Source organism: Heloderma suspectum, chromosome W (assembly GCF_057233095.1).
Source record: "Heloderma suspectum isolate Gila_16-S chromosome W, 16-S_ref, whole genome shotgun sequence".
Taxonomy (NCBI): domain Eukaryota; kingdom Metazoa; phylum Chordata; class Lepidosauria; order Squamata; family Helodermatidae; genus Heloderma; species Heloderma suspectum.
The window spans coordinates 67,782,924-67,807,150 of NC_139475.1; the positions used below are offsets into that span (position 1 = coordinate 67,782,924).

Here is a 24,227-nt window from a genome sequence, read left to right on the forward strand (position 1 = left end):
CAAATGGAGGGCGCGGAAAGGAGGCGTAGTGCCCGGTTGGCGCACAAACAACGGTTGCGCCCAGAGGATCCAAGGGAAAAGGGGAGGGACTCTCCCTAGCCCATAAGTTCAGGGTCTGCCAGTGATTCCCTTTCAAACGGGGACCAACTGTTCCAACTTAGGGCACAGGTACTCTGCTGCTCATAACTAGTTTCTAACAGTAGAGTTGTTAAGTTGTAAAAGAGGAATAAAGCTTTGAAAGGAATCCCTTTGTCTGTGTCTGGACTTGGCTACTGGATTAGACTGAGAGAGGCCTCCAAGGAGCCCTTGACACTATACATACATTTGGGGAATCAGAATCATACTAACATTCAGAGGGGTAAAGATACGCATATACAGTCGATAGCGAAGTATAGGGATGGCATAGAATTTCTCCCCGAACAAGTTTCGGGGAGAAATCCTCCGCCCCCCCCGCACCCCCCCCGGGATGGGACTTACCTCTGCTGAATGTCCCTCCCGGCGGCGGGTCCGGCCGGCGGTTCGGTGGGTGTTCGTGCGGGGCGGGAGCGGCAGCCGGTCTTTTGACTGGCTGCCGCCGCCGCCGTTGCAATAAAAGAAGAAAAAAAAACGCCCCCGTGATAGGCTACGTGACGATTAACGTAGCCTATCACGGCTAGATTTGCAAAGTCAGCCGTGATAGGCTACGTAAATCATCACGTAGCCTATCACAGGTGACTTAAAAAAAAAAAAAAGCGTGTACGGATAATGGCAGCCCCCATAGGGAGCCGCCATTCCCATTCCTTATTTGGTCGCTGTAGTCTACGTAAAGATTTACGTAGACTACAGCGACCAAATAAGGAACACGAATGGCGGCTCCCTATGGGGGCCGCCATTTGCGTACGTGCTTTTTTTTTTTAAGTCACCCGTGATAGGCTACGTGACGATTTACGTAGCCTATCACGGCTGACTTTGCAGATCTAGCCGTGATAGGCTACGTTAATCGTCACGTAGCCTATCACGGGGTTGTTGTTTTTTTTTTTTAACTTTCGAGTTCGCGGCCAGGCGAGGCGGGAAGCCTCCTCCCCGGCCTGAATTTCGGCCGGGGCGAGGCGGGAAGCCTCCCCCCCCGGCCTGAACTTCGCGGGGGGAGCAGCGAAGCGCCTCCCCCCCACCGCAAACAAGCTTCGACGACAGGTGACTTTCGTCCACCCCTAGCGAAGTACACTGGGATGCATAGAAAACTCTGTGTGTGTGTAGTAGGGGTGTACGCTGTTGCATAGTCTGCCACACACAGTCAGGCAGCGCAACTGGACTCTGCATGTGAGTTATTATAAAGCTCCGCCACATATTGCCAGTGCTTTGGGCTCTGCCCAGGCCAGACAGGGACTGCTTGTTTGGACAAAGTTCTGAGGGACACCTCAGTGTGACCACACTCACAATTATATCATTCTGCCTCATTGTCCCTCAGAACTCTGGCTCACATTAGCAGCAGTGTCATCATCCCAGGGGTCCTCCTCATCACTTGATGACTGCTCTACTCTGCTGACAGCTGGTGGTGGTGGAGGGAGGTGCTGCTTGGGAATCCATTCCCTGTTGGAGCGTATGAAGGCAAGGGTGGAGACATGTTCCGGTGTGAGTCTGCTTCGGCGGGTGGTAACAATGTTGCCGGTGGTGGCGAAAAGCCTTTCAGAGGACACACTCGAGGGAGGGCAAGATAGATGCCAAATGGCGACTTTGCTCAGATTTGGCCGAATGCCAAGTTTTGTCTCCCAGTATAGGAGAGGATCACTCTCTGGGCTGCTCTGCATCCCCGAGAAACTCTCTCTGGCATAAGCTTCCAGTTCCTGGATAGCCACATCATAAGCTGACCCTTTCCTGGCTGCTTTGGCACATTCCCCCTGCCCGCTCCCGCTTACACTGAGCTCCACTGCCATTGAGGAGTACAGGTAGAACTTTCGAGAAGATGCCCCTGTGTCTGTATGTCGTGTTGGTGGTGCAGCTGCTGTGGCGTCATCATCGCCCCTCCTGCTGGTGATGGTGCTACTGCTGCAGATATTATCTTCAGGGGAGGTAGTAGTCCTACTAGCCTCACTCTTCCCCAGCTCCTTCTCATCCAGCACATCTCTCTGGCAGCACTCCATGACTTTCTCTGTCAAATATGTTTTTACACTTTGGAAGTCAGGGTTCTGGTTTGGCAGCACCGCCCTTGTTGTGCTATCCCGGAACCGTGGTTGAAGGAATGCGGCAGCAACATATTTCAGGTCCCCCCTCATCGAAGTGATGTGTTTGTTGGTGCCCAGCTCCTGCAGAAGGAATTCAGCAAGCCTAACTGCAGGACTGGGGACTTGACTGCCTACAGCACTGGTGCGCTGACAAAGCCCAGCATGGCGTTTTCTCAGCACCCCCTCTATGATCTTCAGCACAGGTAGAACTTGGCCCAGTGTGGCATAGTCTGCACTCAGTAGCGTTGTGCATTCATCGAATATGTTTAAAATGTCCACCAGCTCTTGCATCCAGAGCCACTGATGTGGTGTGACAAAAAATTTGGAGTGGTGTTGTTTCTCAGTGATGTAGTCGTTTATAGCTGATCTCTGCTCACAGAGTCTCTGCAGCATATGCAATGTGCTGTTCCAGCGTGTGCACACATCCAAAATGAATTTGTGTTCTGGAAGGCCACGGCTACGTTGGATGGCGCCGATTGCCTCCGTTGCTGAGCAGGACTGCCTGAAGTGGGTGCAAATGGATCGGGCCACCTTAAGTAGCTTGCCTATTTCAGGAGATGCGTTGCTCAATCCGGAACGCACCACAAGGTTCAAACAGTGCGCAACGCACTGAATGTGGTTTAGCTGTGCGATGCGGGCTGCTTTTAGGTAGTTGGAGGCATTGTCTGTTGCTACACAGCCCACTGTTAGGTTTAAGGGGGCCAACCAGGACTGAACAACACCACTGATGCTACTGCTGATGTTTTCTGCTGTGTGTGTCCCTGAGAGCATTGTGAGGGACAATGTCGCTGTTCTCCGAGTCAGTCGGCTGCTCGCACTGACGGATACCCATTGCGCGGTGACACACAGATAAGACTTTGTTTGATCGCTTGTCCATGTGTCACTCGTTAAATGTACACTTCCTCCAACTGCACATTTCAAATCCTGTTGGAGTACTCTTCTGATTTCAGAAGCCAGGGCTGGAATGGCAACGCCACTAATGTAGTGACGAGAGGGGACATCCCACCGAGGGCACAAACTCTTCATGAAGCGCACAAAGACATCATCTTCCACCAGGGAGAAGGGAAGCATACGTTCTGCAATGACCACTGTCAGGTCCTGATTCAACCTTCGTGCCTGGACGCTGTCAGAGGGGAATTTCTGTGTCAGCGTGAGGCATTTCTCCATCGACGCCTGCCTCTTAGCGAAGCTGCCTTCTGTGCCCTTCTCACCGGACCACTTTGCGTGAGGTCTTTGGAAGATGAGGCAAAGAAGGCGGTAATGTTCTTTTTGGATGGTTGTGGCTTCCCATTGCTATCTTTGGTCACAAGAAGCGCATGATGCACCTCCATGTGTCGCCTCATGGCAGACGTGCCCACTCGTCCACAGCCCCTTTCTTTTCCTAGCCGCACACGGCTTCTACAAATATCGCAAAGCACGACATAGCGGCCGTTCTCTGCATATTTGAAGAAGCGCCACACACAGGATCTCACCCTGCCACCACCATTTCTTCTTTGGGGAATGGGGGTATCGGTTCCAGATGAGGTGGCATCGGGAGCTGCACGTTTCCGCTCATCTGTGGATGGTGTTGTTGTTGGTGTTGCTGACGGCGCTGACCAGTGCTTAGCAGGGGATGTTTGTTCCTGAGGTTTGGGATTGCTCCCAAAGAACCCAGAAGGCTGGAAGTGGAAGACAGAGTCAGGCCCAGTCTCAGCAGGGACATTGATATAGAAGGGCTCCTCATCATCTTCACTGTCCGGATCACTGATGACACCACTAAGTCCTCCGGCCTTTTTTTCCAAATCACATGAGCCGCCGCCCACGAGGTGATTATCAGCAGGCAGCTCTGGACCTGGTTCACCTGTCCCACTTCCGCTGTCTGATGCAGGGAGGACGGTTGTGGGCGTCTCTGTAAAGATTCAAAATAGATAGAAGCAGAGTATCATGAGAAATGCACCTTTTACACATGAGTAATAGCCAAGAGAATAAAACTGTGTAGTTGTAGAAATCTATGAAACATAGCTTGGAATTGCGATCAATCAACATGACACAAGGTGCAGATGTAAGCTACTACTGCACTAGCTAGTGCTGCGAAAACAACACATGACACAAGGTGCAAAAAAAAATGTACTGTACAGACTTCGAAACTCAACCAGAGTTATCTAAACGTGTCCTCACTGGTGAAAGTCTGAACAGCATGGGGGAGGAGATATCTGGCTCCCTTGCAAGGTCCACTCCTTTGCATCAGCTCTATTATACCACCGTGTGAGACTCAGCACCTACAGGGCTGGCCCAAAGCGTTTTGCTTCCTGAGGCAAAGGATAAAATGGCGCCCCTCCATCCCACATAGAGTGATAGCTGAATCTTACTTGAACAGTGACAATGGGAGAGCCTCTTCCACCACACCAGAGGACAGCAAGCTGGCTGAGGAGCTACAAGGCAGTCCGAGGAGCGCCCACAGTTCTGTGCCCCAACACCTCGCTGCTACCTAATGATAGGGCTGGTCCTGAGCACATACTTCCCACCGCCTTTTTCCAGGGTGCATTTGTGGTCCCCCAGGAGCAGTGCCTGATTAGTCAGGCCCTGTTTTAAAAACCATCATCAGAAATGTAATTGCTTAATCAATTCACATTGCAGCTCTAGTTAAAAGAGATCAAGGCCAAACAAGACAGCAAACTATGATGAATGGCTTTGGAAACAAAGCAAGAACAAAACACTGAAGTGTTTTCCCACTGAAAAGGTGTATCGTTTGAGAAAGTATTGCAGTTCTTTTAAAGAGGTGGGGTTTTCTTTAGTACTGGAGTACCATATAACATTTAAATAATATGAAATATGTTCACAGCAATGAATATGAATGAATGTAAAACAGTTGTGTATGTTTTGTCGTGTTGAAGAAGAAGATCCCTTCCCCAAATGGTTCCCTCCAAAGGTTTTGGACTTCAGCTCCCATCAGGCCCAGCCGGCATGACCAATGGTCAAGAATGCTGGGAGTTGTAGCCCAAAACATCTGGAAGGCTGCAGGTTGCAGAAGGCTAACGTAGGGACTATTCAAATATTCGAAGATATTTATTTGTATCCAGATATTTACAAGCACCTGTGATGACAGAGTCTTACCAGAATCATCCTCTGGAATGACGTAGACTTCTTGACTTTCATTCCGCCGCTGTAGAGTCTCCTCGGGAACATTTTCATCTGCTTTGGAGACACTGCCCTTCCGCTCACCATCCATGAACTTTCTTCCTCTTCCTCTGGAGTTGTGGCCAGCTGTGCCTGTGCCACTTTCTGTGGCAGTAATTGGTGGTGTGCGCTGCTTACGGGTGCGGGTGGACTGGGGCTGGGGCTGCTGTCGCTGCTGGTCACACCTTGGGCTTCCTCCGCTTCCATCTCATTCTTAAAATACCACTGAAATGCAACCTCAGCGGTGTATGTTCTCGCCAGGCGTCCACGCCTCTGTTGAGTGCTGGATTGACCACGGGTTCCTCTTTTCTCCATGCTCATGTCTCTGGGCAGAAGGAGACATAAATGCATGTGGCAAAGCTGAAATCATGTGAACAGCCTACAATCGCAGATATAGTGCAGTGCAGAAGTAGTTCCCCACCAATCCAGCCATCCAATACTAACTAAATAGGGGCATATTGTACAGCAGATTAGGCTGAAAAGCCCAGGATGGAGGATGTAGTCCATCCATGCGGCCGGAAAAACACAAGCCTACAGTCAAACAAGGAGGGGTTGTCCGGCTGGGTCCAGGAGGTTGTAAATTCCTCCTTGAGAGAGGGAGTGGTGCCTGCCGCTTTAAAAGAGGTGGTAAGTAGACCACTCCTGAAAAAGCCTAACCTGGACCCAGAGGATGTTAACAATTATAGGCCAGTGGCCAACATCCCCTTCCTGGGCAAGGTGCTTGAGCGGGTGGTTGTAGGACAGCTCCAGGCACTCTTGAATGAAACGGATTATCTAGATCCATTTCAATCGGGCTTCAGGCCTGGTTTTGGAAAGGAAACTGCCTTGGTCGCCCTGTGGGATGACCTCTGCCGGGAGAGGGACAGGGGGAGTGCGACCCTGTTGATTCTCCTGGACCTCTCAGCAGCTTTCAATACCATCGACCATGGTATCCTTCTGGATAGGTTGTCTGGGTTAGGACTTGGAGGCACTGCACTACAGTGGTTCCGCTCCTACTTGGATGGCCGATTCCAGAAGGTGGTGCTGGGGGATTATTGCTCTGTGCCATGGCAATTGTGCCATGGGGTTCCACAGGGCTCTATTTTATCCCCCATGCTGTTTAACATCTACATGAAACCACTGGGGGAGGTTATCTGGAGGTGTGGGCTGAGGTGCCATCAATATGCGGATGACACCCAGCTCTACCTCTCTTTCTCATCAAAATCAGGGGAGGCAGTGGCTGTTCTGAATCAGTGCCTGGGCACGGTAACGGACTGGATGAGGGCTAATAAACTGAAACTCAATCCAGACAAGACGGAGGTACTGTTAGTGGGTGGTTCGTCTGCCCGGCTAGGTGATATTCAACCTGTTCTGGAGGGGGTTGCACTCCCCCTAAAGGATCAGGTTCGTAGTTTGGGGGTGCTCTTGGATCCAGAACTGTCACTTCAGGCACAGGTGAACTCAGTGGCACGGAGCACTTTTTATCAGCTTAGGCTGGTATACCAACTACGCCCTTCTCTGGACAGAGATAGCCTAGCTACAGTTATCCATGCTCTGATAACTTCTCGTCTGGATTACTGCAATGCGTTATACGTGGGGCTGCCTTTGAAAATGGTCCGGAAACTTCAGCTGGTCCAAAATAGGGCAGCAAGATTGTTAACAAGGACTGGCCTGCGAGCTCATATTACGCCAGTACTTTTCCAGCTGCACTGGCTGCCAGTCCATTTCCGGGCCCGATTCAAAGTGCTGGTGTTAACATTCAAAGCCCTTAATGGCTTGGGGCCAGGTTACCTGAAGGATCGCCTCCTCCCATATGTGCCTGCCCGGACCTTAAGATCATCATCAGCGGCCCTTCTCCGTGAGCCCCTGCCAAAGGAAGTTAGGCGGGTGGCTACTAGGAGGAGGGCTTTTTCTGCTGTGGCACCCCAGCTCTGGAATGAGCTCCCTAGTGAGCTTCGCTTGGCGCCTACATTGTATTCCTTTCGGCGCCAGGTGAAGAACTTTTTATTTTCCCAGGCATTTTAGCTTTCTAAATGTTTATCTTTGCTGTTTTAAATCTGTATTTTAAACTCCTGCACTGCTGCTAGATTTTATTGTGGTTGTATTGTTATATTGTTGTTTTAATATTCTATATATTTTAAATTGTTTTATTGTGTGTTTGGTTTTAATTTTTGTGAACCGCCCAGAGAGCTTCGGCTATTGGGCGGTATAGAAATTAAATAAATAAATAAATAAAAAATAAATAAAACCAATTCCTATGGGTCCACGGCGGCATGGCGAGTTCGTAGAGGGGTCACATGACCCCCATCAGGTGACCCTGAAGGTCATATGACCAGGTCAGCTGATCACATATGTGGGGCTTCCGGCTAGGGCGGGGCTTCTCGTCTCAACGGGGGGCAGCGCAACTGTCACCTTCGAAAATGGGGCATGGTTTAGTTTGATGCAAACCCCCCTCCTTTACTACTGGCTTACCCAATGGTTGGACCAGACAGCTTCTCTGAACCCCGAGCCATGGGGTAAAATGGGTTTTATACCATACATGTAAGCAGTGAAGCAGCATAACAGCAGCAAGCTCCCCCTAGCATCTATTCCCAGAATAGGCCAGCAGGGCCTGGTTCTCAAGCTCAGCCACCTGTAAACAAACTTTGCTTCCCAGGCAGAGTGCTTGGTAAGGCTTTCTACTCATTAGTAAGGAATGCACTGAGAAGGCTGTTATCGGCCCTTTGACTCATCTGCACATGCTCAGAGGCTTACTAGCATGGGAATTGCACCAATAATGAACTTAAGCAAGCACTATGGATCTCTAGGCCCCTCTAACACTACAAATGACTTGGCTACGCTCCTGGGGCCAATACAAATGTACAACAATTGTCTTTTTAATATATAACTTTTTCCATATGTACAAATGGCTCCTTTCTTGATCTGAAATTATGCCCTGGAAGGACTTTTTTTTAACTGCCTTTTCACAGAAGACACCTGCCAGATTTTTCCACCCTTCTTGAATAGAAACAACAACACAATCTCAACTGCTTCTCCGTGACGCCTCCCTTGCAATGTTCTGTAGTAGCATCTGTCTGCACGTTCCAAGCATCCTTTCTCTCCTCCCCTGCAATATGCACTCCGGATTGTGAGGCTGTGCCATGACATTTCACATTTGCTAACTGGAAAGCCCCCTTTATGGATCACTGCCTTGTTGTGGCGAAGGGGCTTGCGTAACTCAGTGAAGCCATAAGCTATGCCGTGCAGGGCCACCTAAGATGGACAGGTCATGGCAGAGAGTTCTGACAAAATGTGGTCCACTGGAGAAGGAAATGGCAACCCACCCCAGGATTCTTGCCAAGAAAACCCCATGGAACGTATCACAAGGCTAAAAGAGAGGACGCCGGAAGATGAGCCCCTCAGGTCGGAAGGTGTCCAATATGCTACTGGGGAAGAGCAGAGGGTATTTCCAAGTAGCGCCAGAAAGAGTGAAGCGGCTGGGCCAAACCCGAAAGGACACTCAGCTGTGGATGTGTCTGGTGGTGAAAAGAAAATCCGATGCTGTAAAGAACAATATTGTTTAGGAACCTGGAATGTCAGATCAATGAATCAAGGTAAGCTGGAGGTGGTCAAACATGAGATGGCAAGATTGAACATCGACATCTTGGGAATCAGCGAACTCAAATGGACAGGCATGGGCGAATTTAATTCAGGTGACCATCATATCTACTATTGTGGGCAAGAATCCCTTAGAAGAAATGGAGTAGCACTCATAGTCAACAAAAGGGTGGGAAAAGCAGTACTGGGGTACAATCTTAAAAATGATAGAATGATCTCAGTACGAATCCAAGGCAAACCATTCAACATCACAGTAATTCAAGTCTATGCCCCAACCACTGAGGCCGAAGAAGCTGAGGTTGATCGGTTCTATGAAGACCTACAACACCTTCTAGAACTAACACCAAAAAAAGATGTCCTCTTCATCATAGGGGATTGGAATGCTAAAGTAGGAAATCAAGAAATCACCGGGATAACAGGCAGGCATGGCCTTGGTGTACAAAATGAAGCAGGACAAAAGCTAATAGAGTTTTGCCAAGAGAACACGCTGATCATAGCAAACACTCTTTTCCAACAGCACAAGAGGCGACTCTACACATGGACATCACCAGATCGTCAATATCGAAATCAGATTGATTATGTACTTCGCAGCCAAAGATGGAGAAGCTCCATACAGTCAGTCAAAACAAGACCTGGAGCTGACTGTGGCTCAGATCATGAGCTGCTTCTTGCAAAATTTCGGCTTAAATTGAAGAATGTAGGGAAAACCACTAAACCATTCAGGTATGACCTCAATCATATCCCTTATGAATATACAGTGGAGGTGAGGAATAGATTTCAGGGATTAGACCTGATAGACAGAGTGCCTGAGGAACTATGGACGGAGGTCCGTAACATTGTTCAGGAGGCAGCAACGAAATCCATCCCAAAGAAAAAGAAATGCAAGAAAGCCAAGTGGCTGTCTGATGAGGCTTTACAAGTAGCTCACGAAAGAAGGGAAGCGAAAAGCAAGGGAGAAAGGGGAAGATATACCCAACTGAACGCAGAGTTCCAGAGAATAGCAAGGAGAGACAAGAAGGCCTTCTTCAATGAACAATGCAAAGAAATCGAGGAAAACAACAGAATGGGAAAGACTAGAGATCTCTTCAAGAAAATTGGAGATCTCAAGGGAACGTTTTGTGCAAAGACGGGCATGATAAAGGACAAAGAAGGCAGGGACCTAACAGAAGCAGATGAGATGAAGAAGGGTGGCAAGAATACACAGAAGAACTATACAGGAAAGATCTTAAAGTCCCTGATAGCCATGATAGTGCGGTCACTGAACTTGAGCCAGACATCCTCGAGAGTGAAGTCAAGTGGGCCTTAGGAAGCATTAGTAACAACAAAGCTAGCGGAGATGACAGTCTTCCAGCTGAGCTATTTAAAATCCTAAAAGATGATGCTGTTAAAGTGCTGCATTCAATATGCCAACAAATTTGGAACACTCAACAATGGCTGCAAGACTGGAAAAGGTCAGTTTACATTCCAATTCCAAAGAAGGGCAACGCCAAAGAGTGTTCAAACTACCGCACAATTGCGCTCATTTCACATGCCAGCAAGATGATGCTCAAAATCCTACAAGCTAGGCTTCAGCAGGATGCGAACCGAGAACTACCGGAAGTACAAGCTGGGTTTCGAAGAGGCAGAGGAACTAGAGATCAAATCGCCAACATTCGCTGGATCACGGAGAAAGCAAGAGAATTCCAGAAAAACGTCTATTTCTGCTTCATTGACTACGCTAAAGCCTTTGATTGTGTGGATCACAACAAACTGTGGCAAATTCTTAAAGTGATGGGAGTACCAGACCACCTTACCTGTCTCCTGAGAAACCTATACGAGGGTCAAGAAGGAACAGTAAGAACCAGACATGGAACAACTGAGTGGTTCAAAATTGGGCAAGGAGTACGACAAGGCTGCATATTGTCACCCTGCTTATTTAACTTATATGCAGAGTACATCATGAGAAATGCCGGGTTGGATGAATCAGAGGTCGGAATTAAGACTGCTGGGAGAATTATCAACAACCTCCGATATGCAGACGATACCACCCTAATGGCAGAAAGCAAAGAGGATCTCAAGAGCCTCTTGTTGAGGGTGAAAGTTGTTGTTCAGTCGTTCAGTCGTGTCCGACTCTTCGTGACCCCATGGACCATAGCACGCCAGGCCTTCCTGTCCTGCGCTCTCTCCCGGAGCGTGCTCAAGTTCATATTCATTGCATCCGTGATGCTATCTAGCCATCTCATCCTCTGCCGTCCCCTTCTCCTTTTGCCTTCAGTCTTTCCCAGCATCAGGGTCTTTTCCAGGGAGTTTTCTCTTCGCATTAGGTGGCCAAAATATTGGAGCTTCAGCTTCATTATCTGTCCTTCCAATGAGCACTCAGGGTTGATTTCCTTTAGGATGGACTGATTTGACCTCCTTGCAGTCCAGGGGACTCGTAAGAGTCTTCTCCAGCACCACAGTTCGAAAGCATCAATTCTTCGGCGCTCAGCCTTCCTTATAGTCCAGCTCTCACAGCCATACGTTGCTACTGGGAAAACCACAGCTTTGATTAGACGGACCTTTGTCGGCAAGGTGATGTCTCTGCTTCTTACTATGCTGTCTAGGCTGGCCATAGCTTTCCTCCCAAGGAGCAAGCGTCTTTTAATTTCATGGCTACAGTCACCATCTGCGGTGATCTTGGAGCCCAAGAAAGTAAAATCTGTCACTGCTTCCATTTCTTCCCCTTCTATATGCCAGGAAGTGATAGGGCCAGATGCCATGATCTTAGTTTTTTTTAATGTTGAGTTTCAAACCAGCTTTTGCACTCTCCACTTTCACCCTCAACAAGAGGCTCTTGAGATCCTCTTGAGTGTTCCAGATTTGTTGGCATATTGAATGCAGCACTTTAACAGCATCATCTTTTAGGATTTTAAATAGCTCGGCTGGAATACTGTCATCTCCGCTAGCTTTGTTGTTACTAATGCTTCCTAAGGCCCACTTGACTTCACTCTCGAGGATGTCCGGCTCAAGTTCAGTGACCGCACTATCATGGCTATCAGGGACATTCAAATCTTTCCTGTATAGGTCTTCTGTGTATTCTTGCCACCTCTTCTTAATCTCATCTGCTTCTGTTAGGTCCCTGCCTTCTTTGTCCTTTATCATGCCCGTCTTTGCACAAAACGTTCCCTTGAGATCTCTGATTTTCTTGAAGAGATCTCTAGTCTTTCCCATTCTATTGTTTTCCTCGATTTCTTTGCATTGTTCATTGAAGAAGGCCTTCTTGTCTCTCCTTGCTATTCTCTGGAACTCTGCATTCAGTTGGGTATACCTTCCCCTTTCTCCCTTGCTTTTCGATTCCCTTCTTTCGTGAGCTACTTGTAAAGCCTCATCAGACAGCCACTTTGCTTTCTTGCATTTCTTTTTCTTTGGGACGGATTTCGTTGTTGCCTCCTGAACAATGTTACGGACCTCCGTCCATAGTTCCTCAGGCACTCTGTCTATCAGGTCTAATCCCTGAAATCTATTCCTCACCTCCACTGTATATTCATCAGGGATATGATTTAGGTCATACCTGAAAGGTTTAGTGGTTTTCCCGACGTTCTTCAATTTCAGCCGAAATTTTGCAAGAAGCAGCTCATGATCTGAGCCACAGTCAGCTCCAGGTCTTGTTTTGACTGACTGTATGGAGCTTCTCCATCTTTGGCTGCAAAGGACATAATCAATCTGATTTCGATATTGACCATCTGGTGACGTCCATGTGTAGAGTCGCCTCTTGTGTTGTTGGAAAAGAGTGTTTGCTATGATCAGCATGTTCTCTTGGCAAAACTCTATTAGCTTTTGTCCTGCTTCATTTTGTACACCAAGGCCATGCCTGCCTGTTATCCCGGTGATTTCTTGACTTCCTACTTTAGCATTCCAATCCCCTATGATGAAGAGGACATCTTTTTTTGGTGTTAGTTCTAGAAGGTGTTGTAGGTCTTCATAGAACCGATCAACCTCAGCTTCTTCGGCCTCAGGGGTTGGGGCATAGACTTGAATTACTGTGATGTTGAATGGTTTGCCTTGGATTCGTACTGAGATCATTCTATCGTTTTTGAGATAGAATCATAGAATCATAGAATCATAGAATAGTAGGGTTGGAAGGGGCCTACAAGGCCATCGAGTCCAACCCCCTGCTCAATGCAGGAATCCAAGTCAGAGCATCCCTGACAAATGGCTGTCCAGCCTCGTCTTGAAGGCCTCCAGTGTGGGAGAGCCCACCACCTCCCCAGGTAATTGGTTCCATTGCCGTATTGCTCTGACACTCAGGAAGTTTTTCCTGATGTTCAGTCGGAATCTGGCTTCCTGTAACTTGAGCCCATTATTCCGTGTCCTGCACTCTGGGATGATCGAGAAGAGATCCTGGCCTTCTTCTCTGTGACAACCTTTCAAGTACTTGAAGAGCGCTATCATATCTCCCCTCAGTCTTCTCTTCTCAAGGCTAAACATGCCCAGTTCTTTCAGTCTCTCTTCATAGGGCTTTGTTTCCAGTCCCCTGATCATCTTTGTTGCCCTCCTTTGAACCCTCTCCAGCTTGTCTGCATCCTTCTTAAAGTGTGGTGCCCAGAACTGGACACAGTACTCCAGATGAGGCCTAACCAGTGCTGAGTAGAGGGGAACTAGTACTTCCCGGGATTTGGAAGCGATGCTTCTATGAATGCAGCCCAAAATAGCATTTGCCTTTTTTGCAGCCACATCACATTGTTGGCTCATATTCAGCTTGTGATCGACGACAATTCCAAGATCCTTCTCGCTCGTAGTGTGGTTGAGCCACGTATCCCCCATCTTGTAACTGTGCATTTGGTTTCTTTTTCCTAGGTGCAGAACTTGGCATTTGTCCCTATTAAATGCCATTCTGTTGTTTTCTGCCCAGCACTCCAGTCTATCCAGATCACTTTGAATTTTGTTTCTGTCTTCCAAAGTATTAGCTATCCCTCCCAATTTTGTGTCATCTGCAAATTTGATCAGCATTCCCTGCACCTCCTCCTCCAAGTCATTAATAAAAATATTGAAGAGCACTGGGCCCAGGACTGAGCCCTGCGGTACCCCACTCGTTACCTCTCCCCAGCTTGAGAAGGTCCCATTGATAAGCACTCTTTGGGTCCGATTCTGTAGCCAACTGTGGATCCACATGATCGTTGTTTCATCTAGCCCACTTCGAGCTAGTTTGCTCATCAGGATATCATGGGGCACTTTGTCGAAAGCTTTGCTGAAGTCGAGGTATATGATGTCTACAGCATTCCCACGGTCTACAAGGGAGGTGACTTGATCAAAAAATGAGATCAGATTTGTCTGGCAGGACTTGTTTTTGACAAATCCATGTTGGCTTCGAGTAATCACTGCATTGTTGTCAAGGTGCTTCCAGATGGATTGCTTTATGATCTGCTCCAGAATTTTCCCAGGGATTGATGTCAGACTGACTGGTCTGTAGTTCCCAGGTTCCTCCTTTTTACCCTTTTTGAAGATAGGGACAACGTTAGCCCTCCTCCAGTCATCTGGCACTTCCCCGGTCCTCCATGATTTCTCAAAGAGAATAGACAGCGGTTCTGAGAGCTCTTCTGCCAGTTCCTTTATGACTCTAGGATGCAGTTCATCTGGCCCTGGAGATTTGAACTCATTCAAAGTAATGAGGTGTTCCTTGACCATATGCCTGTCGATCTCAAGCTGCAATCCTGCCCCTTCAGCCTGTACTTCGCCTTTGCCAGGGGGGTCATAGACCCTCTTTTGGGAGAAGACTGAGCCAAAGTAGGAATTGAGCACCTCTGCCTTTTCTTTGTCCTCTGTTAATTGTACCCCAGTACTGCTTTTCAGTAGATTTCAGTACTGCTTTTACAGTAGATTGTACCCCAGTACTGCTTTTCCCACCCTTTTGTTGACTATGAGTGCTACTCCATTTCTTCTAAGGGATTCTTGCCCACAATAGTAGATATGATGGTCACCTGAATTAAATTCGCCCATGCCTGTCCATTTTAGTTCACTGATTCCCAAGATGTCGATGTTCAATCTTGCCATCTCATGTTTGACCACATCCAGCTTACCTTGATTCAATGAATCAAGCCATACATTACTACTGGGAAAACCATAGCTTTGATTAGACGGACCTTTGTCGGCAAGGTGATGTCTCTGCTTCTTACTATGCTGTCTAGGTCGGCCATAGCTTTCCTCCCAAGGAGCAAGCGTCTTTTAATTTCATGGCTACAGTCACCGTCTGCGGTGATCTTGGAGCCCAAGAAAGTACAATCTGTCACTGCTTCCATTTCTTCCCCTTCCATATGCCAGGAAGTGATGGGGCCAGATGCCATGATCTTCGTTTTTTTAATGTTGAGTTTCAAACCAGCTTTTGCACTCTCCTCTTTCACCCTCAACAAGAGGCTCTTGAGATCCTCTTCGCTTTCTGCCATTAGGGTGGTATCGTCTGCATATCGGAGGTTGATAATTCTCCCAGCAATCTTAATTCCGACCTCTGATTCATCCAACCCGGCATTTCTCATGATGTACTCTGCATATAAGTTAAATAAGCAGGGTGACAATATGCAGCCTTGTCGTACTCCTTGCCCAATTTTGAACCACTTGGTTGTTCCATGTCTGGTTCTTACTGTTGCTTCTTGACCCTCGTACAGGTTTCTCAGGAGACAGGTAAGGTGGTCTGGTACTCCCATCACTTTAAGAATTTGCCACAGTTTGTTGTGATCCACACAATCAAAGGCTTTAGCGTAGTCAATGAAGCAGAAATAGACTTTTTCTGGAATTCTCTTGCTTTCTCCATGATGCAGCGAATGTTGGCGATTTGATCTCTAGTTCCTCTGCCTCTTTGAAACCCAGCTTGTACTTCCGGTAGTTCTCGGTTCGCATCCTGCTGAAGCCTAGCTTGTAGGATTTTGAGCATCACCATGCTGGCATGTGAAATGAGCGCAATTGTGCGGTAGTTTTTACACTCTTTGGCGTTGCCCTTCTTTGGAATTGGAATGTAAACTGACCTTTTCCAGTCTTGCGGCCATTGTTGAGTGTTCCAAATTTGTTGGCATATTAAGTGCAGCACTTTAACAGCATCATCTTTTAGGATTTTAAATAGCTCGGCTGGAATACTGTCATCTCTGCTGGCTTTGTTGTTACTAATGCTTCCTAAGGCCCACTTGACTTCACTCTCGAGGATGTCCGGCTCAAGTTCAGTGACCGCACTATCATGGCTATCAGGGACATTCAGATCTTTCCTGTATAGTTCTTCTGTGTATTCTTGCCACCTCTTCTTAATGTCATCTGCTAAAGAGGAGAGTGCAAAAGCTGGTTTGAAACCCAACATTAAGAAAACTAAGATCATGGCATCTGGCCCCATCACTTCCTGGCATATGGAAGGGGAAGAAATGGAAGCAGTGACAGATTTTACTTTCTTGGGCTCCAAGATCACCGCAGACGGTGACTGTAGCCATGAAATTAAAAGACGCTTGCTCCTTCGGAGGAAAGCTATGGCCAACCTAGACAGCATGGTAAGAAGCAGAGACATCACCTTGCCGACAAAGGTCCGTCTAATCAAAGCTATGGTTTTCCCAGTAGTAATGTATGGCTGTGAGAGCTGGACTTTAAGGAAGGCTGAGCGCCGAAGAATTGATGCTTTCGAACTGTGGTGCTGGAGAAGACTCTTACGAGTCCCCTGGACTGCAAGGAGGTCAAATCAGTCCATCCTAAAGGAAATCAACCCTGAGTGCTCATTGGAAGGACAGATAATGAAGCTGAAGCTCCAATATTTTGGCCACCTAATGCGAAGAGAAGACTCTCTGGAAAAGACCCTGATGCTGGGAAAGACTGAAGGCAAAAGGAGAAGGGGATGGCAGAGGATGAGATGGCTGGATAGCATCACGGATGCAATGAATATGGACTTGAGCACGCTCCGGGAGAGAGCGCAGGACAGGAAGGCCTGGCGTGCTATGGTCCATGGGGTCACGAAGAGTCGGACACGACTGAACGACTGAACAACAACAACAACAACAACTGGAAAGCGGTAGGCAAAAGAGCCTTGTGCCACCTTAAAGGCTGATAGATGAAGGCTGCGATCCGATACCTACTTTCCCGGGAGCAAGCCCCATAGAACACAGTGGGTCTTACTGTTAGGCTGCAATCCTATACCTACTTACCTGAAAACAAAATTCTCTCTCGCTCTTTACACACGTGTGCGTGCACACACACACACACACACATATATATATATATACAGAGAATGATGATACCCCCATCCCTTGAGTTATGTCTGTATATATAATTTGGAAGTTGTTTTGCCTGAGGTACATTATATATATTTATATAATCCACATGGCTTATATATGGTTGCTGACTTGATTGGGCAACGCTTCAGCGCGTTTTTATTTATCACTCAGAGATATATATATTTTTTAACACACACCGAACCTTCGGGATTTTTTTTTCATCAGGGCGGCTGCTGACTCCCTCGTGCGAACGCCCCCGCAAAGCGTGTCTGCCGTGAGAGAAGCCTCGTGAAGAGATAGGCGAGCGAGCGAACGCGACAGAGAGAGAAGGGGTAGAGGTTGGGATGCCGCCACAGCCCGCTCCTTCTCTGAGGGCAACTGAGGACAAGGCGGCGCGCACTCTTCCGAGAGGCTCGCTCACATTCTCGCTGTCCCTCTCTCCCATTAGGAGAATCGCGCTCTTTCTTCCATCCACTGCCCAGTCCCTTCCACCGCGCGCGCTCTCGCTCGCAATCCCTCGAGGCCTTAGCATTAGCAATAGGGAAAGCTTCAGGTGGGGTGTTCCAACGATGACGAACGAGAAAGAGGACAAGCCCCGCCCCACGCTTCATCTCCTTTCTGCGCGCTCCCGCACGCCTATTATTTTTTTCCCTTGCTGTCACCAGCGGCGGCACGAACGGTTCCTCCTTTTTTTGACGCCGGCGGGGGCGGCCCAAAATGGCGGCGCTGCAGCCGCTGACGAGAGGCCTGGCCCGGCGCGAGCGACAATAGAGACGCGAGGGAGAGTGAGGGGAAGGAGCGGCCGCTCGCTCGTTCGCTCTCCACAGCCGCCGCCAGCTCCCCCGCTCACCGGTCTAGCATGGTGCGGGTCGGCCACCGCTGCCCCCCCTCGGCTACCCCGACCTGACCTCTCTCCCTCTTCCCGCCGCCTCTCCGCTCTCTCTCGCGTTCTTCCGCCGCCAGCATGGGCGAGAGATTGGAGCTTCGGCTGAAGTCGCCCGTGGGAGCCGAGCCGGCCGTCTACCCCTGGCCCCTGCCCGTCTACGTGAGTGTGTGTGTTGGGAGAGGGCCGAGAGACAGCATGAGGTGTCATGGTACTGCGGGGTTAAAATTCTGGGGGATGTTTTTAAGGGGGCGTGATCAGGAACGGCATATGCAGGGGACCCCACAAGTGGGAATGGAAAATTTGGTTGTCATGAGAGTTGGGGGGGCGTTATGTGGGGCTGGGGGGAAATGGCGAGTGTATATGTGGGGTGCTGTGGAGAGCGGTTTGGTGTTCCTCGAGTGGGGTGCATGTGGTGGGTGTTGTATGGGGGAGTTGGGGCTGGTGGAAAGTGGTGAGGGGGGAAGGTAATACTTAGAGGGGCTTGCTTGGGGAAAACTTTGGTGTCACTTAAGTGGGATGCTTTTGGGGAGTGGTGTAAATCGGGGAGCTGGGGCTGGCAGGAAATAGGGGTGCCATGGTGGGGATTAGGGGGCCTATGTGAGGTATTTGGCGCAATTTTTCAGGGTGGGGGTTTATGAGGGGCAGGGGGTAGAAGGTATATGGGGAGCTCTGCTGGGAGAAAATTGTGGGGCTGTGTGGGGGATTGTGGGAAGTGATGTGTGTTCAGGGGATGTTACATGGGGGGAACTGGGATTATGTGGTAGGGAAGAATTTGGTGTTGTGGGTGAGAGATGTTAAAAAGGACTAGTGTAGAGCGATTTGGTGTCATTTGGATGCGTAGTGGGGGACAATTTGTGGATGTCAGAAAACATATGGAGCAAAGCTGTGTGGCATGTTATATATGGGAAATGGGTGCAGTTGGCACCCCACTGGAGGGGGGTATTATGGGGGGAGTGTAGAATAATTTGCTGTCATTCCAGCTGGGGGCACTGTTGGGGTGTTATGGGGGGACGGGGGAGGGGACTGGGGAAGGGTTATATGTGCAGGACTGATGGGGTGCAGTTCGGTGTTTGTGTAGGGTGCATTTAGGGGTGTTACATGGAGGAAATTGGACTGGTGAAAATGTGGCATTTGTGGGGTCCCCACTGGGGGGAATTGGGTTATGTGGCAATTGAAGGTGGGGGGAGGTCAGGGTGGTATTATGTAATGGGGCAATTCAGTAGTGTTGTTTATCAGGATGTAGTGTACTGAGGCTCCCTACTGGAGGGCATTGTAGGGGTGGTTTTTATTTATATATATATATATATATATATATATATATATATATATATATATTTGTTGTTGTTGTTGTTCAGTCGTTCAGTTGTGTCCCACCCTTCGTGACCCCATGGACCATAGCACGCCAGGCCTTCCTGTCCTGCGCTCTCTCCCGGAGTGTGCTCAAGTTCATATACATTGCATCAGTGATGCTATCTAGCCATCTCATCCTCTGCCGTCCCCTTCTCCTTTTGCCTTCAGTCTTTCCCAGCATCAGGGTCTTTTCCAGAGAGTTTTCTCTTCGCATTAGGTGGCCAAAATATTTGAGCTTCAGCTTCAGTATCTGTCTGTCAGGGTGGACACTGAGCCCATGGAATCCCAGAGTAGTTCTGATTCTGAGGAAGAGCAGTCGCTCCTGGGAGAGGAGCGCGCTCCTCTTTCCCAGGGCCAACAGCTGACGGAGATTCCTCCCACCAGCATGCCTAGGTTAGAAAGCAGTCCAGGGAGTGACCGAGCGCAGATAGCAGACTTGGTGGATGCGGGACGCCGACGAAAAGAGCGGCGCCAGATGGAGGGCGCGGAAAGGAGGCGTAGTGCCCGGTTGGCGCGCAAACAACGGCTGTGCCCAGAGGATCCAAGGGAAAAGGGGAGGGACTCTCCCTAGTCCTTAAGTTCAGGGGTCTTCCAGTAATTCCCTTTCAAACGGGGACCAACTGTTCCAACTTAGGGCATAGGTACTGTGCTGCTCAGATCTAGTTGCAATCGGTATAGTTGTTAAGTTGTAAAAGAAGAATAAAGCTTTGAAAGGAATCCCTTTGTCTGTGTCTGGACTTGGCTACTGGGTTAGACTGAGAGAGGCCTCCAAGGAGCCCTTGACACTGTCCTTCCAGTGAGCAGTCAGGGTTGATTTCCTTTAGGATTGACTGATTTGACCTCCTTGCAGTCCAGGGGACTCGTAAGAGTCTTCTCCAGCACCACAGTTCAAAGGCATCGATTCTTCGGCGCTCAGCCTTCCTTATAGTCCAGCTCTCACAGCCATACATTACTACTGGGAAAACCATAGCTTTGATTAGACGGACCTTGGTCGGCAAGGTGATGTCTCTGCTTCTTACTATGCTGTCTAGGTTGGCCATAGCTTTCCTCCCAAGGAGCAAGCGTCTTTTAATTTCATGGCTACAGTCACCGTCTGCGGTGATCTTGGAGCCCAAGAAAGTAAAATCTGTCACTGCTTCCATTTCTTCCCCTTCTATATGCCAGGAAGTGATAGGGCCAGATGCCATGATCTTCATTTTTTTAATGTTGAGTTTCAAACCAGCTTTTGCACTCTCCTCTTTCACCCTCAACAAGAGGCTCTTGAGATCCTCTTCGCTTTCTGCCATTAGGGTGGTATCGTCTGCATATCGGAGGTTGTTGATAATTCTCCCAGCAATCTTAATTCCGACCTGTGATTCATCCAACCCAGCGTTTCTCATGATGTACTCTGCATATAAGTTAAATAAGCAGGGTGACAATATGCAGCCTTGTCGTACTCCTTGCCCAATTTTGAACCACTCGGTTGTTCCATGTGTGGTTCTTACTGTTGCTTCTTGACCCTCGTACAGGTTTCTCAGGAGACAGGTAAGGTGGTCTGGTACTCCCATCACTTTAAGAATTTGCCACAGTTTGTTGTGATCCACACAATCAAAGGCTTTAGTGTAGTCAATGAAGCAGAAATAGACATTTTTCTGGAATTCTCTTGCTTTCTCCATGATGCAGCGAATGTTGGCGATTTGATCTCTAGTTCCTCTGCCTCTTTGAAACCCAGCTTGTACTTCCAGTAGTTCTCGGTTCACATGCTGCTGAAGCCTAGCTTGTAGACTTTTAAGCATCACCTTGCTGGCATGTGAAATGAGCGCAATTGTGCGGTAGTTTGAACACTCTTTGGCGTTGCCCTTCTTTGGAATTGGAATGTAAACTGACCTTTTCCAGTCTTGTGGCCATTGTTGAGTGTTCCAAATTTGTTGGCATATTGAATGCAGCACTTTAAGAGCATCACCTTTTAGGATTTTAAATAGCTCAGCTGGAAGACTGTCATCTCCGCTAGCTTTGTTGTTACTAATGCTTCCTAAGGCCCATTCGACTTCACTCTCGAGGATGTCCGGCTCAAGTTCAGTGACCGCACTATCATGGCTATCAGGGACATTCAGATCTTTCCTGTATAGTTCTTCTGTGTATTCTTGCCACCTCTTCTTAATCTCATCTGCTTCTGTTAGGTCCCTGCCTTCTTTGTCCTTTATCATGCCTGTCTTTGCACAAAACGTTCCCTTGAGATCTCTGATTTTCTTGAAGAGATCTCTAGTCTTTCCCATTCTGTTGTTTTCCTCCATTTCTTTGCATTGTTCATTGAAGAAGGCCTTCTTGTCTCTCCTTACTATTCTCTGGAACTCTGCATTCAGTTGGATATATCTTCCCCTTTCTCCCTTGCTTTTCGCTTCCCTTCTTTCCTCAGCTACTTGTAAAGCCTCATCAGACAACCACTTTGCTTTCTTGCATTTCTTTTTCTTTGGGATGGATTGAGTTGCTGCCTCCTGAACAATGTTATGGACCTGCGTCCATAGTTCCTCAGGCACTCTGTCTATCAGGTCTAATCCCTGAAATCTATTCCTCACCTCCACTGTATATTCACAAGGGATATGATTTAGGTCATACCTGAATGGTTTAGTGGTTTTCCCTACATTCTTCAATTTAAGCCGAAATTTTGCAGCAAGAAGCTCATGATTTGAGCCACAGTCAGCTCCAGGTCTTGTTTTGACTGACTGTATAGAGCTTCTCCATCTTTGGCTGCAAAGGACATCATCAATCTGATTTCGATATTGACCATCTGGTGATGTCCATGTGTAGAGTCGCCTCTTGTGCTGTTGGAAAAGAGTGTTTGCTATGATCAGCATGTTCTCTTGGCAAAACTCTATTAGCTTTTGTCCTGCTTCATTTTGTACACCAAGGCCATGCCTGCCTGTTACCCAGTGATTTCTTGACTTCCTACTTTAGCATTCCAATCCCCTATGATGAAGAGGACATCTTTTTTTGGTGTTAGTTCTAGAAGGTGTTGTAGGTCTTCATAGAACCGATCAACCTCGGCTTCTTCGGCATCAGTGGTTGGGGCATAGACTTGAATTACTGTGACGTTGAATGGTTTGCCTTGGATTCGTACTGAGATCATTCTATCGTTTTTGAGATTGTACCCCAGTACTGTTTTTCCCTCCCTTTTGTTGACTATGAGTGCTACTCCATTTCTTCTAAGGGATTCTTGCCCACAGTAGTAGATATGATGGTCATCTGAATTAAATTCGCCCATGCCTGTCCATTTTAGTTCGCTGATTCCCAAGATGTCGATGTTCAATCTTGCCATCTCATTGACCACCTCCAGCTTACTTTGATTCATTGATCTGACACTCCAGGTTCCTAAGCAATATTGTTCTTTACAGCATCGGATTTTCTTTTCACCACCAGACACATCCACAGCTGAGTGTCCTTTCGGCTTTGGCCCAGCCACTTCACTCTTTCTGGCGCTACTTGGAAATACCCTCTGCTCTTCCCCAGTTGTATATTGGACACCTTCCGACCTGAGGGGCTCATCTTCCGGCATCATCTCTTTTAGCCTTGTGATATGTTCCATGGGGTTTTCTTGGCAAGAATCCTGGAGTGGGTTGCCATTTCCTTCTCCAGTGGACCACATTTTGTCAGAACTCTCTGCCATAACCTGTCCGTCTTGGGTGGCCCTGCACGGCATAGCTTATGGCGTCACTGAGTATTTATTTATTTATTTATTTATTTCATTTCTATACCACCCAATAGCCGAAGCTCTCTGGGCGGTTCACAAAAATTAAAACCAAACAACACACAATAAAACAATTTAAAATATATAGAACATTAAAACCACAATATAACAATACAACCACAATAAAACCTAGCAGCAGTACAGGAGTTTAAAATACAGATTTAAAACAACAATGATAAAAATTTAGAAAGCTAAAATGCTAAAATGCGTGGGAAAATAAAAAGGTCTTCACCTGACGCCGAAAGGAGTACAATGTAGCCGCCAGGCGAACCTCACTAGGGAGCTCATTCCAGAGCCAGGGTGCCACAACAGAAAAAGCCCTCTTCCTAGTAGCCACCCGCCTCACTTCCTTTGGCAGGGGCTCACGGAGAAGGGCCGCTGATGATGATCTTAAGGTCCGGGCAGGCACATATGGGAGGAGGCGATCCTTCAGGTAACCTGGCCCCAAGCCGTTAAGGGCTTTAAATGTTGACACCAGCACTTTGAATCGGGCCCGGAAATGGACTGGCAGCCAGTGCAGCTGGAAAAGTACTGGTGTAATATGAGCTCGCAGGCCAGTCCCTGTTAACAATCTTGCTGCCCTATTTTGGACCAGTTGAAGTTTCTGGACCATTTTCAAAGGCAGCCCCACGTATAATGCATTGCAGTAATCCAGATGAGAAGTTATCAGAGTGTGGATAACTGTAGCTAGGCTCTCTCTGTCCAGATAAGGGCGTAGCTGGTATACTAGCCTAAGCTGATAAAAAGTGCTCTGTGCCATTGAGTTCACCTGTGCCTGAAGTGACAGTTCTGGATCCAAGAGCACCCCCAAACTACGAACCTGATCCTTTAGGGGGAGTGCAACCCCCTCCAGAACAGGTTGAATATCACCTAGCCGGGCAGACGAACCACCCACTAACAGTACCTCCGTCTTGTCTGGATTGAGTTTCAGTTTATTAGCCCTCATCCAGTCCATTACCGTGCCCAGGCACTGATTCAGAACAGCCACTGCCTCACCTGGTTTTGATGAGAAAGAGAGGCAGAGCTGGGTGTCATCCGCATATTGATGGCACCTCAGCCCACACCTCCGGATAACCTCCCCCAGCGGTTTCATGTAGATGTTAAACAGCATGGGGGATAAAATAGAGCCCTGTGGAACC

General features: G+C 48.1%; 2 protein-coding genes across 5 annotated transcripts in view; one reads left to right on the forward strand and one right to left on the reverse strand.

Annotated features, from left to right (window-relative positions):
- Nucleotides 1–1,010: 1,010 nt before the first annotated feature.
- LOC146334132 (zinc finger BED domain-containing protein 4-like) lies at nucleotides 1,011–17,870 on the reverse strand. Its single transcript, XM_084825126.1, has 3 exons — nucleotides 17,326–17,870; nucleotides 5,295–5,682; nucleotides 1,011–4,089 (listed from the first exon to the last, which is right to left on the reverse strand). Exon 3 carries the CDS (start codon nucleotides 3,366–3,368, stop codon nucleotides 1,434–1,436), a length of 1,935 nt encoding a protein of 644 aa, XP_084681252.1. The 5' UTR covers nucleotides 3,369–4,089; nucleotides 5,295–5,682; nucleotides 17,326–17,870; the 3' UTR covers nucleotides 1,011–1,433.
- Nucleotides 17,792–24,227, forward strand: part of LOC146334133 (histone-lysine N-methyltransferase, H3 lysine-79 specific-like) — a 158,106-nt gene continuing 151,670 nt past the window's right edge. For all 4 annotated transcript variants that reach the window (XM_084825120.1, XM_084825122.1, XM_084825121.1 and 1 more), the window contains exon 1: nucleotides 17,792–18,173. In XM_084825120.1, the coding sequence (XP_084681246.1) occupies nucleotides 18,093–18,173 (81 nt within the window). In that variant the 5' untranslated portion in view covers nucleotides 17,792–18,092. The remainder of the gene's footprint in view (nucleotides 18,174–24,227) is intronic.

Bases quoted from the DNA above. Each gene is read 5' to 3' on its own strand.
- LOC146334132 (XM_084825126.1), bottom strand. From the start codon at position 3,368: ATGGAGAAATGCCTCACGCTGACACAGAAATTCCCCTCTGACAGCGTC.